The sequence below is a fragment of the Marmota marmota genome, unplaced genomic scaffold (genome assembly GCF_001458135.2).
Source record: "Marmota marmota marmota unplaced genomic scaffold, marMar, whole genome shotgun sequence".
Classification (NCBI taxonomy): domain Eukaryota; kingdom Metazoa; phylum Chordata; class Mammalia; order Rodentia; family Sciuridae; genus Marmota; species Marmota marmota.
The window spans coordinates 17120419-17137744 of NW_025999960.1; the positions used below are offsets into that span (position 1 = coordinate 17120419).

The window sequence follows — 17326 nt, forward strand, 5'->3', positions numbered from 1 at the left end:
CTTCCTCCAGGGTCCATTGTACCCAGAACTTCATTATTTGCTTTTCTCCTTCCAGGACTCATCAGCAGTGAGAACAGTGAAAGTCCAGGGTCCAGGGCCCAGCGCTTAGTATCTGCCTCCTCCCTTCAAGTCCCATTGTCACTGGAAAGGGATGAATGTTTGCCTTTTTCTTCTCTCCTTCCTCCAGGGCCACACTGTCCTCCTTTCTTCCTGGGCTGTCTTGGGGAATGTTATTTTCATAACCTTCACATTCAGTAAAGGTGGATAGTCCCGAGGCTTGCATCTTTTTCATGGCCACCCATGAAAAAGCACAGGGGTCATGACCAAACTGGTAAGGTGGCAGTTAAATCCAGAGGTCACACATGGAAGGATGGGTAAAGAGGCTCCAGGAATACAGGCTCTGATATCACAGAGACATCCCCTAGCCAAAGAGACAGTTGCTCAGCCAAAGAGACAGTTGCTCAGTGTAGGCACTTATGGGATCTGTTCTCTTTCCCTGTGTTTTTTGTTTTCATGTGTTCAGAGGGAAGTCTCATCCTCAAAAGTAATGGGAGAGGATGTCTCATGATTTTCTGCTTTCAAACTTGGCTTGATTACCAACTGAGGAAATAAAAATAGTTTAAAAATGCCCTCAAAACAACAGTTTCCTTTACTTAGTTTATGCCAGATCTATCTCACCAAGTCTTGCATTAAAATGTAAATTGTGGAGCCCTGGGATGCTTGCAAATTTCCACAGGAGTCTGGTTTAGGATGGAGAGAAAAAAATGTGGCTTTTAAATCCTAGCAGCTTGAGAGACATAAATGGCTGGCTGCAGCACAGGGAGGAAAAATAAAATAAATGGTCAAGTCTTCTTTACCTTTAGAATCTTTACCCAAGGATTTTAGGGCTCTCTCTCTTTCTTTCAATATCTGAACTCACTGTAATCTGAGCCAGAAGTAAACTCTGATCTGATAAAAATGTTCTGCATGCCTCTTTACTAGAGTAATTAACCAACACGTCATTCCCCCCCCACCCCGCCTAGAACTCTTGTTTTTAAAAATTCTATATATTTTTGAGCTCATGGTTTTATGGTGAATTCACATTTTGATTCTGCATGCCTAAATTAATATGTTTTCCTAGTCAGTCTTATTTTATCTAATTATAGAGGTTTTTACACTGTTTTGTTCAGAGGCCAAATATTTCAAGGATTAGCTCTCAATCTAATAGAGGCTTTAGTAAACATCCATAGCATTGCAGTGGAGCTCTACCCACAATGGTCTTTGTTTCTTGTTCGTTTTGTGTAAGTGTGCACAACTGTGTGTTGTCATGTCAACATGTGCCTGTGTCCATATATCATGTACATGGTATCAAAATTGGCATATAGATAAATGGGTGCTCATAAATTAAAATTTAAAAGTAAAATGAATCCAAATACCCCTAGTTCATGTGATTTAAAAAGTTCAATTTAAATTAGGTAAACAAATGAGAATAAAGATGTCTTTAAAATTACTAACTCACAAGTTTTTCTAGGTGGTCAGAAAATGAATAGAATGTTAATTTCTACAAAATGTCTAGAATGTAATGTCCATTGTTTCTAGGATTTTTCTTCAACAAGGAAGAGATGGCTAATACTGTTCATTACACTTGTCTGATATCTTGGCTTTTATACTTAGAAATAAGTAAATTAGGAGATAGGGATGTGGCTCAGTGGTAAAGTACTTGCCTAGCATGTGTGAGGCCCTGAGTTCAATCCCCAGCAGGGGAGAAAAGTGGTATTTTGGACTAAACAGAGGATAGTGAAGGGAGGGGAGGGGGCATGGGGGTGGGAATAATATTAGAATGAATTGGAATTTATTACCCTATGTGCATATATGATTACATGACCTATGTAACTCTACATTGTGTACAACCAGACAAATGAGAAGTTATACTCCATTTACGTATAATATGTCAAAATGCATTCTACTGTCATGTATAACTAATTAGAACAAATAAGTAAATAAATTAATTAAAAATATTTAACACAATGGGATTAATCTTCATAAATGTGTTTGTTAAGGAGACACCTGGTTAACTTAAAAAGTCACAGTGCTAACTGATAAATATAAAATGAAAACACTTGATATCTTAAATTCCATAAGGTAATATATTTAAATATTATGTGGGTTTTCATAAAATGGGTAAAGGAAAAAGGTTTAAGATTGTCTTATGTCTAGGCCTTTACTAAGAGTTAAAGTTCTAACAGGTGTAATTCTATATGCTAAGGGTCCAAAAAGTTTCAACTGTGTTACCATTAAAGCACTGTAAATAGTATAAAGTATTTCATCTTATTAAAGTAGAGTAATTTGTCTAAATTCAGAAATTTCATAAGTGTTTTCAGAGTATGAATTAAGAGAAAGGATCAACAGCTAGGAAAGAAACATCAGAAAGTTCTAGGTATGGAAATATATTTTAATATAGAAAGTAGATGGAAAAAGAAATGTTTCTGGATAAGAAAGTCTTTTATGTGGTAAAATAAAATGCCTAAGCAAAGTTGCAAAGGGTTCATGAAGGGTAAATTTTAAAAAGTTTGTGTGTAACTAAGTTGGTTATATTAATATAAGTAGTATAAAGAGTTAAAGCTATTCAAGTTTTCCCCCTAAGGTCAAATGTTAATGTACTGATATAAATCAAAGTTTAATCCTCTATAGGTTGAAATAACAAAGATTTCTAATCTCTCAAGATAATCTGTTATGTTTTATTCTTTAGAGAAATTAGTTTTAAAGGAATTAGGGTTTGTACAACTCTGGTTAAACAGCAACTGCTATTTTAGAGTATTACACTATATTACAGCATCAAGATTTTTCTTTAAAAGCTAAACTTGGTTAATATAAAAACATTAGTGTAATTGTGGTGCTATTACTAGATTCTTTGTGTACTAAATGTATTCATATCTTTCAGATACACGAGTCTTTAAAGTATGAGGTTTAAAAGAGCATTTTATCAAGTTAGTGTTCTCCAAACTAAAGTTATCTATAATGGTAATTTTAAACTTAAAAAAATAGCAAATTTAATTGTGGATTTATATCATTTAATTTCTGTAACTGGACCTGTTATCAATAAGACATATATAAAATCTTGTTACTTTTTACCCTGGGGTGGAAATTTAAATGTATTTTTAAAAGTAATGAGAGCCAGCTCTTTTAGCTTTTGTTTGATTCATGTATCAGATGTAATGTTATGTTATGTTAGCAAACACCCATAATAGACACAGGAAATGGTATATAAAAACTTTGTAATATAATATTTTAAAAAGAGGCAAAAATCAGCTTCAGAATAAAACACTTTACCTAAGATTTGTCAAGAGTCCCACCTTACCTGAATTAAGACTCTACCTCTCACCTTACTTTATGTTAAGATAATTTCGAAGTAGGCTAGACTTAAGCTCATTTAAAGTTATGTTCAAAGGATAAATTTCTGCTGTAAAGATTACTGTGATCTCAAAACAAATAGGAGATATAATATATAATTAAGGTTTAAAGTAAAGGTTTGGGATTATAGAAATTATGTTTCTTGGTTTATAGCTATTATATAAAGTCAATATGTTTTTATTCTTGTTAATTTCATTTTGTATTTTCCATGTAAACTTTAACTGTTGTCTGTTAGTGCCTTATAGAAATACAAATTTCAATATGACCACCTGAGTTAATTGAGATAGTAGGCCATCATAAATAGACAGGATATAAGTCTAATTTCCAGTACTAATACTGACCCCAATTAAATATAAGGGGTAAATGACTGTAAAGTTATAGACATTAGAGTTAAAACCTAGTACTCTTTAAAACTTGTGAAACTGGCTTGCTGGATGTTTAAGACCAAAACTTGGAGACTAAAGTTAAAAAAAATAAAAGGGACAAGAAAGAAAATAGCCAATATTTGGCTCTTGCACTCTGAGTTAGCTTGAATCCAGGGAATAAGAGGAATTTTCTAGGGGCTTTGCAACTCTGGGCCATAAGACCTCTCAACCAGGGAGATCACTGAGACCCTGGAGAGCAGAAAGCTGATCAAAGCACATGCTGCAGACCAGCACACATGCTGCAAAGAGGAGGGTCATTGGAGAAGGGAGGCATCCCTGAATCTGCCAAGGAAGCCACATGGTCAGCAAAACCTTGACCTGTCCTGGCAGATGGCACTAAAGGAGTTAAGAAGGCTGCTCACAAGTTCTCTGAGAGTGACCCCCTGAGGGAACTCAGCCAACTCTTAACAACAGATAGGAACAAGGTCAATTTGACCAGCTCTTAAACATCTAAAATAACAGTTAAAACTAAAGCACAGCTATCCCTGGGCATTTGAAAGGAAGACAATAGTTATTTTAATGTAACTGAAGATATACTGTGTAAAACTGGAGGTTACAAAAGAGGGATTCTAGGTAGGAGTACCTAATAACTATCAAAAGGGACTATCAGAGTCAGAAGTTTTTTTCCAATAGTCAAAAGTCCTACAAATCTTCCTAATCTCCTACACACATAGGCTTGATCAGTGTCTACCGGTATGATTATTTAGCCCTAAGTAACAGAAATAAAGGGATCTCTATTAAGCACAGAGGTTATGTCATTTTTTATAAAAAATCAGATGACATTAAATAGCTTAACTACAACTTATGGGGGCATCTGTGACATTATAAAAATTAAGTAGTGTGTTTACATTCCTGATAACTCTGGCCATGTTAAATGTTACATTTCCAGATAAAGGCCTTGTCCTCACCCAGCCTTGTCATGGGGACAACTACTCAGCTCTTGTATCTCCTGGTGAAAGATTACTGGTTTCTATTGTCTTCATGATATTCATTGACTTGTATCAGATGCTGCAACATTTATTTTGTATTAATCTCATTCCAGTATTCATGTATTTTTGCTTCTCTCATAGAAGCACCTACCCCAAGATGACTTTACAACCTGTTTTTTTCTGAACCAGACTTTTGCCACAGACCCCTCAACGAACCTGATTTCTAAAAGGGAAATCTGAACTGCTTGCCCCATGTTGCCCCCTTTCAGCTTTAAGCAGCCAGAGCAGTCATCATCCATTTTCCTTATAATTAACAGTAAGGATTCCCTAAAATTAGAGGGGGCAATGAAACAAGAACAAATGTCAAGTAGTTAGTGAAGATAGATGATCAGTCAGGAAGATGGAAACTGATTCAAAGCGAAAGGAATGTTAATATTGTCAGGACACATCCTCCTTACTCATGGCCAAAGTCACCTGCCCCTTCGGTACTGAAATGCTAATGCCTCCAGAGCCCTTCCCCCTGTGTAACCTGTTGTCAAGGTGACCTGCTTCCAGGGAATTGTTCCTCCATACAAGGGGCTATTAATGAATGCATCTGGGCTGCTAACTTCCTGCCTGGACCCTTGGGTGGCTTTGTTCCTAGCCTTGGCCCACCTTTTGATCACAAGTCACTTTGGTCATGAGTCATGTAAACAGGATGGGGGAAAGGTCATGAGAACAAAGGAAGTCTAAAATGTATAAAAGAAGCAGGACACTCCCACTTCAGATTCCAGCTATGGATCCCTTCTTTCTCCTGGGAGAAGTCTGTTTCCATCCTTTAAATAAAACTAGCTTTCTACCTTTCTTCAGTGTTTCTCGGGTGTTCAATCTTCACATCTGGGGAAATGGAACTAGGCCCTGATTGATTCTCATCACTGGTGGTATCAGCAGGAGGATCACAAGTTGAAGCCCAGTCTGGACAACTTAGTGAGATCCTATCTCAAAATAAAATTATAAGGGCTGGAGGTGTAGCTCAGTGGAAGAGCACTTTTGGAGCATGTGAGAGGCCCTGGGTTCCATCTCCAGTACTGGGAGGGCGGGTTGGGAGGGAAAGTAGGGAGACTAACAGCGGGAGACTAAAAGCCAAGCAGGGGCTGTGGAGAGATCTCTGGTAGGGAGAGAGTTCTGTAGAGATGCTCAAATGGAGATCCAAAAAAAAGTGGGGAGAGTCTTGGAGTAGGAGAATATGGGGCAGTAGAGAGAAGGGAAACCTCGGCCATAGGGAAACAGTCTGAGGGCTTGGGGGTAGAAAGCCATGGGGGTAGAGGGCCATGAGGGTAGAGGGCCATGAGGGTAGAGGGCCATGAAGGTAGAGGGCCCACAGGAGAGGAGTGGGTGGGCCCTGCAGGAGATGCAAGAATCTGCCACTCAAGGCCAATAGCAGAGGAAGGAAGGAGGAGCATGGAGGTGGAAAGCTGGAAAGTCACCTGGGGCTTTTGTTACCTTCACAACTCCAGAATCCAGGCTTCAGGCCTACAGGGGTGGGAGAGATCTGGGAAAGATCTCAAGTAGTCAGACTACCACCTTTAATGGTCCTTGAGCTGTTCAGTGGAGTTACACTTTGAGACTCAGGTCACCCTCCCCAGTCCAACCTTTAGCATTCAGACACAAAGTGGACTGCAGGGAAGAGGGCTGAGCATTGAGCTAGGGGGCCCACCTCCTGGTCTCTCTGGAGAGTAAGGAAAATGTCAGCCCAGGACCCAGAGTCCAAGAGGAGGGGCGAGGGCCTCCTGGAGGTTATGCTTTGACATCAGCATCACATACTGGAAAGTGGTGAAACTTTAAGGCAGGGCCAATTTCACATCTATCTCTGTACCCTTGGCCTGACGCAGAGAAACTCAATCCATAATTGCTTAAAACCCAAATATTAGTTGGGCATGTTAAAACATACCTGTAATCCCAGCAACTCAGGAGGCTGACACAGGAGGATCACGAATTCAAAGCCAGTCTTAGCAATTTAGCAAGGATGTTTCAAAATAAAAAGGGCTGGGGATGTGGCTCAGTGGTAGAGTGACCCTAGGTTCAGTCCCAGTACTATAAACAAAACAAAACAAAAACAACAACAATAAAAAACCCAAACTCTAGGACTCAAGCCCTTCACAACAGATACTTAATCTTCCATGTGGTCAGACTATTTTATTCTTGCTCTTAGGGTTAGGCATACAGTGGTCTTGGCTTATATTTGAGGCTCTGCAATTCTAAGTGATTCCAATGCTAGGAATGCATTCTTTTGAAATAAACACAAGCACAAAAATAAATGAATGAGGTTGTAGGTTATAGTATAGTTTGTCACCATACTTTGTGTAGTATGGTTTGTCACAAAGTTTGTCACAAAAGTGGGAGATCTTAAGTATTCATCAACAGGGAATGGTTGAATAAATTGGATCTAACCCCACTAAGAAGTACTATGTGTCTTTTAAAAAGAATGAGCTAGACTTAAATGAACCAACATGAAAAGACATCCTTAGTATGTAAAGTGAAAAAAGCAAGTTGCAAAAAATCTGGTACTATGTGTGTGTATATTTGTACTTTAAAAAGGCATGGAGTAGAGAAGAGGAAAAGGATGGGGAATGGGGGGAATAATGGGAAATGATAATGGCCAAATTATATTGTTATATTGTGTGCATGTATGAATATGTAACAACAAATCCCAGCATTATGTACAATTATAATGTACCAATAAAAATATGGAAAAAATAAAGAAAAGGCATGTAAAAGTCCATATAAAATTAATGTATAATTAGTTATTAGTTGTAGAGAATAAATTGATAGGTCTGGAACATTTTTCTATACTATTTGATTTTTCTCCATTATATTACTTTTGTTTGTTTGTTTTGGGTAAGGGGATAGAACTCAGGGGCACTCAACCACTGAGCCATATCCCCAATCCTATTTTGTTTTTTATTTAGAGACAGAGTCTCACTGAGTTGCTTAGCACCTCACTTTTGCTGAGGCTAGCTTTGAGCTCGTGATCCTCATGCCTCAGCCTCCTGAGCCACTGGGATTATAGGCATGTGTCACTGCAGCTGGTTCTATTATATTACTTTTATAATTAAAAAAGAATAAATTTTCTGGGTATGGGGGCGCTTCCTTATAATTTCAGTGACTCAGGAGGCTGAAGGAGGATGATCACAAATTTGAGGCCAGACTCAGCAACTCAGTGAGACCCTATCTCAAAACTAAAAAAATAAATAGGGCTGGGCATGAAGCTTAGTGGTAAAGGATGCCTGGGTTCAATCTTCAGTATCAAAATAACTAAGTAATTACAAAATAAATAAATTCTGGGATATTAAGCTATCTTTAGCAAGGGTCCAACAGTCTTCAGGTCAGGTATAGATACCCAGAGGCTTCAATGATCTGTTGTTGGGAAATAGTTGGTACAGGGCTGGCAGCAGGTTTTAAGAGGCAGAGGCTCTAGGTTAACTCTCAGAATGGTCAGGGTATGGGTTTTAAGGAAAAGTGCAGGTGTTGAGTTAGGGCAAGGCCAGCTGTGGCTGGAAGGCAAGAAACTAATTTCTTAGCATTCTTACAAATCCTTTTCCTCTTCTTTACCATTGCTCCTTCCTATCTCCCCTTGCCCAAGTTGGCATGTGTATTAGTAAGGGTTCTCTAGAGGAACAGAACCAACATATATATCCTAGACACTCTCATTGACACATCCAGAAGCCTCTTACTTTCAGGCATCTTTTAATCCAATCAGTTGACAATTCAGATTGACCATTACAGCATGTGGTCCTTTCTTCCCCTTCTGTACCTCTCACTCCCTGTGAGTTGCTCTTAGCTCACTCTTCCTGGGCAATGCTATGCTATTTTTTTTTTTTTTGGCAGGCTTGAAGAAGCTTCTTGGCACAACATAAGTTGGTTGGGCATGATATGATTTGGCTGGGGAGCTGTTGGGTGATGCTATAGGTGCTGTGAGGCGAGCTGGAATAAGTGGCAAAAAAAAGACTAATAAATGTTTGGATGTTTAATACAACCAAGAGTAGGGCCAGGAGCCGGGATTATGGGGCTGGGGCTGTAGCTCAGTGATAGAGCATTTGCCTAGCACATGTTGAGGCACTGGGTTTGATCCTCAGCACCACATAAAAACAAATAAAGGTATTTGTTTAATAATATATTTAAAATATATCATTTAATATATTTAAAAAATAAAAGATCAGGCGTTATATGAGTATGGCTAACTTGACTTATTAGCACAGATTTTCTCAATTGGGCCCTAATCCATTCTTCTATAGAGCAGATTTACCTGGTAGGCAGAGTGCCCAAGCCCCATAATACTTCTAGGGGCCCACAAAAATGCTTTAGTTGAAGATTAAAAGATGTAAATAGAATCTAGATTTGCATTCACCCTTATGCCAATGTAATCATAAATATAATTTTTAATTTTTTATGGAGTAAGGGTCCTATGAAGAGCCTAGGGCCCATCAAAGTTAAAACATGGCCCTTATCTTCTACCTTCTATAGCTGTTGTTTCCTTTCCCTGATGTCCTCTTAGTTTCCCAGAACCTTTTGTATCTTTGTCCCTGTGTCCCTGCTCATACTGTTTGTGTGACATCTCTGCTTCTCGAGTTCTTTCCACCTGAGAACTCACCCATCCACAAGATCAAACGTCATTCTTTGTAAGGCCTTTCCCAATTCCCCTGAGAGGAAGGGACTGTTCCTTCTAATACACATAGCACTTTTTTTTTTTTTCTTTTGACATCTCCAAGCTTCTCATGACTTATTTAGAGTAGAAGTTCCACGGGGAAATAACCTCATCTTACACTTCCTCATAACTTCATGTACTTGACATCCAATACATAGATATTTGGGGATAACAGCCAGTGACTGTAACAGAGTATTTCAAATGTATGTGGTTCTTCCCAATCTAAATCAACAGATACAGCTAAGGGACAAAGCAGGAAAAGAACCCAACACACACTTCTTCTACCAATGCCCTAAAATCTTTATTTCCACTGGGATTCCAGGCCCAATTCTCTTGTTTCTGAGAAAGAACTTCTCCTTTTCCCCACTGTAGGTCACATCCTGGCCACTTCTTTCTTTCCCTTTGGCTGGGCCACCCTAGAGTATCTTCTCTATAATGGGCTCCCAAAGGGTACCAGGGAGCTTCCTGCAGGGTTGAGTTGCAGGGAACAGGAGGCAGCTGTGGTTCCACGGCACCCTCAAGTGGTGATAGCCTGCTACTGATGTCAGAAGAAGACTTCCTGGACAGAATTTGTTTTCAGCTAGGCAGAGGGGGGAAGGGAGGGTTTTCTTTTTTTTTCTTTGGTACCAGGGATTGAACCCAGGGGCGCTTAACCACTGAGCCATATCTCCAGCCCTTTTAAATATTTTACTTAGAGACAGGGTCTTGGTAAATTGCTTTAGGGCCTCACTAAGTTGCTGGGGCTGGCTTTGAACTCACAATCCTCCTGTCTCAACCTCCTGTGTCTTTGGGATTATAGGCATGTGCCACCAGTCCAGTCCTGGCAGTAGGGGGAGCTTTCTACCTCAGGCGAAGAGCCGGTAGCACATCAAGTCCACTCCATACCATGCCTATGCCAGTGCAGTGGAAGGGATCAGTCTTTCAGTCTTGCTCAACTCTGCAAACTGTCCCTGCTTGAGTTCTAGTCTCAGGGTTGCCAATACCTTGCTGGGTGTCCTTGGACAAATTCACTCGTCTGGTCTCAGTTTCATAATATGAAATTAAAGGATTGGACTAAAATATCAGTTTTCAAATTAGGCTCATAGACCTCTACAAGTTCATGGATTGGAGAGCATTGCCCTTCCCTCCCTCAATTTTCACCATGCTGCTTTGCTTTTTCTACTTTATATATGGGGCTTAAACTTGAGAATCACTGCTTCCATGAACTTTCTTTCAGCGTTAACATCCCAGGATTCCCAAATGTGGTCTCCTTCCACATGGCTACACAGCTCTATTGTTCTAGGCTTTATGGAAGCCAGCCAACTGAAAATGATCAGAATGGGGTGAAGAGGGCATAGTAAAGTTGGTGGCTTGTCTAGTGTTCTTGTGTGGTGGAAGGAGCTTTGGTTCAGCAGTGAAGAGCCTCAGTCTTAGTTACAGCTATCCACTAGCTGTGTGACTACGACAGACTCATTTACCTCTTTCTGCCTTAGTTTCTTGTCAGTAAAATGGGCACAGTGGTTCCTGTCCTGTCTTTCTCACAGGATTATTGGACAAATGAAATAAAATAAAGGATACTCAATGGGATACTTCCTATGAATCATGATCAGTTTTACACACTTTGGGCTATGAGCAAGGGAGGCTCTCTTTGACCTCTAATCCCTCCATGAGAGCACCCTGTTTCACTAGATTCTGCAGGTGCTCTGGGTGACCAGGGCTTCAGGATGGGGATACAGAGGTATTCTTCTTGTGTTCAGCATTGCTGTCCTGGGCCTTCCCCCAGCTGCCTTCTCTGCTTTGGAGGACTCTGTTTCTAGGGCAGAAGGAGAGCCCTAGGCCAAGTATCATGTGTCCTCAAGGACTCTTCCATCAGTGTGGAGGAAAGAAAATGGGTCCAATGTTGCAAGGAGCAAGATGGTCCTGCTTTGATATCCATTGGGTTTAGCAATCCATTTTTAAGGCCTATTGAGGAGCTAGTGTCAGTTTGTCAGACAGCAATCCTGTTTCCTGAGAGGATCTCAGGAGCTTGCTGGGGATGATCCAGGGCCTAGACAAAGAGCCAGAGCTGGTGGGTGTCCCTGGGATTACAGGGGGCCATGGTTGGTTTTTTGTCCTGGGATGTCAGGCAGGTACCAGATCCTGAGTTCCTGATGAGGTGATCCTAAAAGACAGAACAGCAAAGGATCAACTTGGGGGCAGACCTCTAACAGTGCTACTGGGGAGCAGTAAGATAGGGGACAATTGAAGGAGGCAAAGGAACCCAACAAGGCACAAAGAAGACATTTGCAATTTCTCTCCTGGGAGGCAGACACTCTGATGAGCTGCATTTGTGAGTCCCTGTCTGAGGCCAATTCCCAAGCCCCAGCTTTAGCTTGAGTGGCTGAAATAAAGAAAAGTAAGACCAGAGGCTAATAAAAAAATGCTTTCAGAAGGTATAGGCAGGTAGCCTGGGTTCTTGCAGCCTGATCCTTTAGACCACACTCTTAAGCAGTGGGTCCCAGTGGTGCCTGTTGAGTGTGTTGTCTACATGGCCACGGCTAATCTCCAACCCACTGACCCCATGGCAGCTCTGCTAAAACAGATATATAGAGAGAACAAACTATATTCAGACCATGAGCTTCATGCTTTAGATGAAGTCCAGTGACTAGCAAAGAAGAAAGCTGACCTTTGATGAAGAACAAGATGAACAGAATATATTACTTGGGCAAGATTTGGAAGACATGGAAGCAGAAATTCCTATTGTAAATCTGGAGCTTGTATAACAGAAACTGATAAAACAAACAAATAAACCTTATTGTACTGGAAGCTAGACTAGGAATTTATCCTATTAGAGAGAAGCCTGAAGATGTTTAGATGCTGCCCTCTCAGACAAAGTAGCAGTCTGGGGAGCCCCTCCAAGTGACAGCTGAACAAACCCTGGCCACTCTCTCAGAAAACAATATAGAAGCCAGGTTCTTAGGAAATGCATCTTGTGGCCACTACAAGTTCAAGATACCTGCAGGCAACGTGGACAGAAAGTAACTTTGGAGCCAAAGTATTCTTCTTCAAAGCACTACTACTAAGCAGAGACTTTTTCCAGGCCAGGAAAAAGGGCCATCATGTGTGCGCCAGTAAGGAGGAGCTGGGTGACTATTTGAAACCAAAATACTTGACCCAGGTTAGGAGATTTCTTTTGGATCTCTGAAGGAGGGAGCTTCCTGTGGACAATGCTCAGACAAGTCAGGGGTTAGTACTTCAAGGATGTGTGGTTACTCCATATTTGCAGGAAATACAAGTAGCAAACTAAATTCTGAGAATTAAATGTCAAGAAAGAGAGAGAGAGAAAAAAAAAAGAAAGGAAAGGAAAAGAAAAACAAGAAAGAGAAAAATGCTCTAAGGGACTCCTGCCAACCTAGATGTCCAGGCTCAAAGACCTGGGGTCACTGCTGCCTGCCCCCCATTTCCTGTCTTTGATTTTATTTTAACTCCACCCTTTCCTGCAGCCTCAGGTTAGGCTCTTTTTTCCTGAGCTGAAAATGGGCTCAGCGATATGGATGCTACATTATATATCCTGGAACAGTGTGGCACCATGGAAAGAGCCTGTGCTTTCAAGCCAGACAACCTAGGTCTGAATCCCAGCCTGCCAATGCCTTGTGATGAGTCTTGGGTCAGTCGCAAACTTGTTGAGCTTCATCTGGCTCATCTATAGGCATGGGGCCACTCCTACCTAAAGATGCTTGTGCCACAGCAGAACTGGCCATGGGCCATAATTGCCAACTCTATCTTTGTATCAGCCAGAACCAGTCATCACTCGACATTGATCAAGTCCTGAGAACCCTGCCTGTCATCAAGCCCTCACTCACCAGGTCACCTCATGGTATCTCAGGCAGAAGATACAGAGAATAAGCAGCAGGCAGATGTGGCCTTGAGTTCTTGATTCCAAGCTTTCTGGGCAACTGACTCACCTGGGTCAATTCCCATTCCTCATCCTTGGGTACGTGGCTATTTTTGCCAGTGAACTGACATTTCCGAAGGCCCAGTGTTCTAGCGCTGGCATGTAGACACAGCTGCTTTGCGACATTGTGGCGAAGGTCCCTCTGGGTTGTGTACTCAAAGTACTGGAAGTCAAAACAAGTGGAAGTTTTGAGGAGCAGGTGGGGAGTGGCCCACTGTCTTCCAAAGCCACATGCCCTAAGACACCATCCACAGGTGGACTGCTGGGAAGGAAAGCAAGTGGACCAGGCCATGCTAAGACTCTCAGTAATTCTTGTTGCCTTCATGATTTTTATCAAATACAGGTTATATACTGGAATAACAATTAATATATATTTAGTTAAAAATTAAAATTTTCTGTGCATGGTGGCATATGCCTATAATCCTAGCAACTCAGAGGGCTGAAGCAAGAGGATCACAAGTTTGAGGCCAGTTTCAGCAACTTAGCAGGGACTTGAGCAACTTAGTGAGATCCTGTCTGAAGTAAAAAATAAAAAGGACTGAGGACATAGCTCAGTGGTAAAGTGCTTCTGGGTTTGGTCTCCAGTATCAAAGTAAGTAAATAAATAAATAAAGTAAAATTTAATTTAGCTTAGCCTCATTTTAAGCAGCATCTGTGTGTAAAATCATGTGTTGAATATGCTAGTTCTATCTCTGCTAGTAAATTATTACTAAAATAAAAAATGTTCATCTGTGTGCCACCTAAAAATCATCTTGCAGGTCAGTAGTTTAAGAAACTGCTTTTGAATGGCTTTGTCTTCATTTGCACATGCTGACAGCCTGTTCAGGTCCCGAGCCACTTCTCTCCTTGCTTCAGCTCTGTTTTAAGTACCTCTTATTTACCAGCGGGTGTACATTTAGGGTAGTAGAGGGACAATGAATGGGGAGGTTACTAGTTATTTCTCAGGGGAGTGCTGGGGCATTCTGGGACTTAGGGTAAACTTCTAGGACGCCAGGTAATTGTGAGATGTCAGTAGGTGACCGTTTGGGGGTCCCTGCTGGGTGGGAGGATCAGAGTGGTAGTTTCTGGGCAGGGGAGATAAAAATTGAATGTAGGTAAAGGGAAATGTTCAAAAATTTTCAAATTTTCCTGCAAATATCAGCTGGCTTCCTTCCAGCAAGGCTTCTCTGATTACAGTGTTCTCTCTCATTCTTCTCTAGCACCCAGCACTGCTGCCAGTGTGCCCTCTGTCCCCAGACTTCAGGTCTTATCTGTCTGTGTCATACATTATCCCTCAGACTGAGCTCCCTGAGACAGAGATGGTACCTCCTCTGCCTTTCAGACCACCTCCACTCCAGTCCTTGGGAAAGGACTATTTAGGGTAGAGGAAGGGAACCATGAGGAGAAGAAGTACCCCAGAGATTGGCTTCTCTTGGGTCTGCCTAGTATGGGTGAGCTGTTTACCTGATTGCCACCGAGGCCATGGCAGGAATACATGATGAGGGGCTTCCCTCCATGGTTATTCTCACCCACATCCAGGCACTGATCAATGCCAAGGTTCTTGATCTGCAAGATGGTAAACAGAGAGGGGGACCAGGGTAGAGTGACTGGGAGTTTCCAATTTTATGCTGTGAGGCCCAACTGGAAAAAAACTTTCTCTTCTACTCATCTTCTCTGCTCATTAACCCAGATGCCAGGAGTTCTAGCAAAGTGAGGGAGAGGCAGGACTGGACATCCACCATGGGGCAGGATGTATAACCTCTTATGACATCAGGTTCCTTGGAAGATTTCTTCCTTGGAAGAAGTTTCCTTATGAGCAGTGGTTCTCAAAGCATGTAATGCCCAGACTATCAGCATCTGATTTTCAAATCCTGTCCCAGTCATTCAGAATCAGAAACTTAGAATGGGGCCCAGCATTCTGTGTTTTAACACATCTCCTTGGTGATTCTGATGTGCACTGACATTTGGGAACCACTACTTATGGGTTGTTTCCTTCTGATCAGGTTTTTACCTATATTTAGAAGTCCCAAAGTGGACCCTCCATCCTCCTCCTGGATAAAAGATTGTGGTAGTAAAGGTCAATTCTTGTTTGCCATTCATAGTGGGGTAGGTGGTCTTGAACTTCTCAGGGGGTTGCTGTGATAATAGGTAGGCAGTTTGGTTCTCAAACTTACAGCTCCATAGAAGGTGGGATTCAGGTCAGGAACAAACATCTCTGGGTAGATGTTGTGAAGGAACCAGGAGAAGTTGTGGCAATGTAGTTGTTCCCGCAGCCGCAGTCGTTCCGAAATGTCACCAAAGGATTTCTGCCAACCAAGCCAGTCCCCTAAGGGTCAGTTCCACAGCCTTGACCTTCCCATTTGGGTTGAGCAGCCCAGACAGTGTGCTGCTCCCAAGGCCACTTTCTGTCCTGTGCATTCCCATTTAGGATCTGCTAGAGCTAGTTGTTCAGCCTCATATCCAATCTCAGACTCCCTACACCTTGGTTTGGGGTCACCCCCTGCAAAAACAAAACAAAACAAAACAAAAAAAACCCCGCCACTTCCTCATTTCCTGTGACTGCCAGTAAGTCCTCCTGGTTCAGTCCAAGCTTCTCAGAATGATTCTTTTGTAAGAGGTTCTTTCTCCCAAATTTCTTCTCTCCCCTCCCCTCCTAAATAATGCTGTAATTCTCCAGATAGGGACAACAAGGGCTCCTCTAGCCTTCAAGATCTATGGCCTCCCCTGGGCTCTATCTCACGGGGCTCTTCGGGCTGAGGGGAGTCACCAATGGTACTGATGGGGTCCCTGCCATTCAGTCCCTGACTGGAGTCTGGGATTCTGTGCTTTACTTCATCCTAACACCTCTGAGCACCACTTCCTCTCACCTCTTGGGCCATCTTTGCTGCCTGCAGATTTCTCCTGTAGAAAATCTTCTTGTAGTTATCCAGCCAGACCTCAGCCAGGCGCACTTGGTTGCGAGCAATGACACTGGTCCCCTTCGGGAAGGTGTGGGGACTCTTGGTACGGAACACATGGCCTACCACAGAGCAGGGGATGATCTCCAGCTGGCCCCCACACTGCCACACCTGGCACAAGAGGAGACAGGACCGTGTCTTAGGAGGTGGGTGGGGAGGGGACAATCTCCCCTCAGGTAGCTATGTTCAGTTTCCAGGGCACTAGACTCCAGGTCTAAGGACTCAGTTAACTTTACTCTCTTCCTGGAAAAAGGGACATTGACCAAGTTTCTCCCTAGGCTGTGACTACACAATTCCAGGCTCTGTGATGTTGGTTCATTCTTGTTTAAGCAAATAGAGATTTGCAGAATCCTGAGGTCACTATGGCCCACTTTAGAGAAGAGATAGTTGGTTCACTTTGTGCTGCTTACCTACTCTTCACTCTGATCACTTCACTTTTTGTCCTGAAGATGTGATTTTATCAGCTCACCTAGGTATTACTGGAAACTAAAGATCTCCCAAGTCATAGAATTAGTGCACTAGTCAACAGCAAGGACTGTCAACTGCCAAGTAGCCTGGGTAGTCACCTGGTTCCTTAGCACACCAGTTTCTCAGGAGAGAGACTGAACAGTGAGTCTCTGACTCACTGAGTAGCCTAGAATCAGAATCCTGGGAGTTACTATGACTGGCCAGTGACCCTTCTCCATACCAGTGGGCTGGCCAAAAACATCCCTTCCACTGGTCTCTTCTTTTGGGTTTCATGTGTGGAGATATGTTTTGTTCTCTTTAGCTTCTGTAGTACAACCATAGTTAGATTATAGCAGATATCAATTATGTGTTTATTATGTGCCACTATAAGAGGTGACTTCAAAAATGGACTCATCTAAGAGTGGTTGGGGAAACAGAGTCCCAGGGACCACAGGCTGCTCTGTCCAAGAACCAGGGAGAGGCGGGACAGGGCCAAGATCACTGTAAATGCCTGTCTGAGGTAGTATTTCCTGGTATCAGGTGCCAGGAGAGAAAGATGCCTGGGGGTGGAGGATGATTGTAAATATATCAGCTCCACGTTA

At 42.0% G+C, this 17326-nt stretch overlaps 1 protein-coding gene across 1 annotated transcript in view; it reads right to left on the reverse strand.

Annotated features, from left to right (window-relative positions):
- Positions 1–8453: 8453 nt before the first annotated feature.
- The window catches only part of Galnt6 (polypeptide N-acetylgalactosaminyltransferase 6), a 37636-nt gene continuing 28763 nt past the window's right edge, over positions 8454–17326 (reverse strand). The window contains exons 8-12 of the mRNA XM_015493369.2: positions 16188–16388; positions 15495–15626; positions 14785–14886; positions 13352–13504; positions 8454–11568 (exon numbers count right to left, since the gene is read on the reverse strand). Of these exons, the coding sequence (XP_015348855.1) occupies positions 11455–11568; positions 13352–13504; positions 14785–14886; positions 15495–15626; positions 16188–16388 (702 nt within the window). The 3' untranslated portion in view covers positions 8454–11454. The remainder of the gene's footprint in view (positions 11569–13351; positions 13505–14784; positions 14887–15494; positions 15627–16187; positions 16389–17326) is intronic.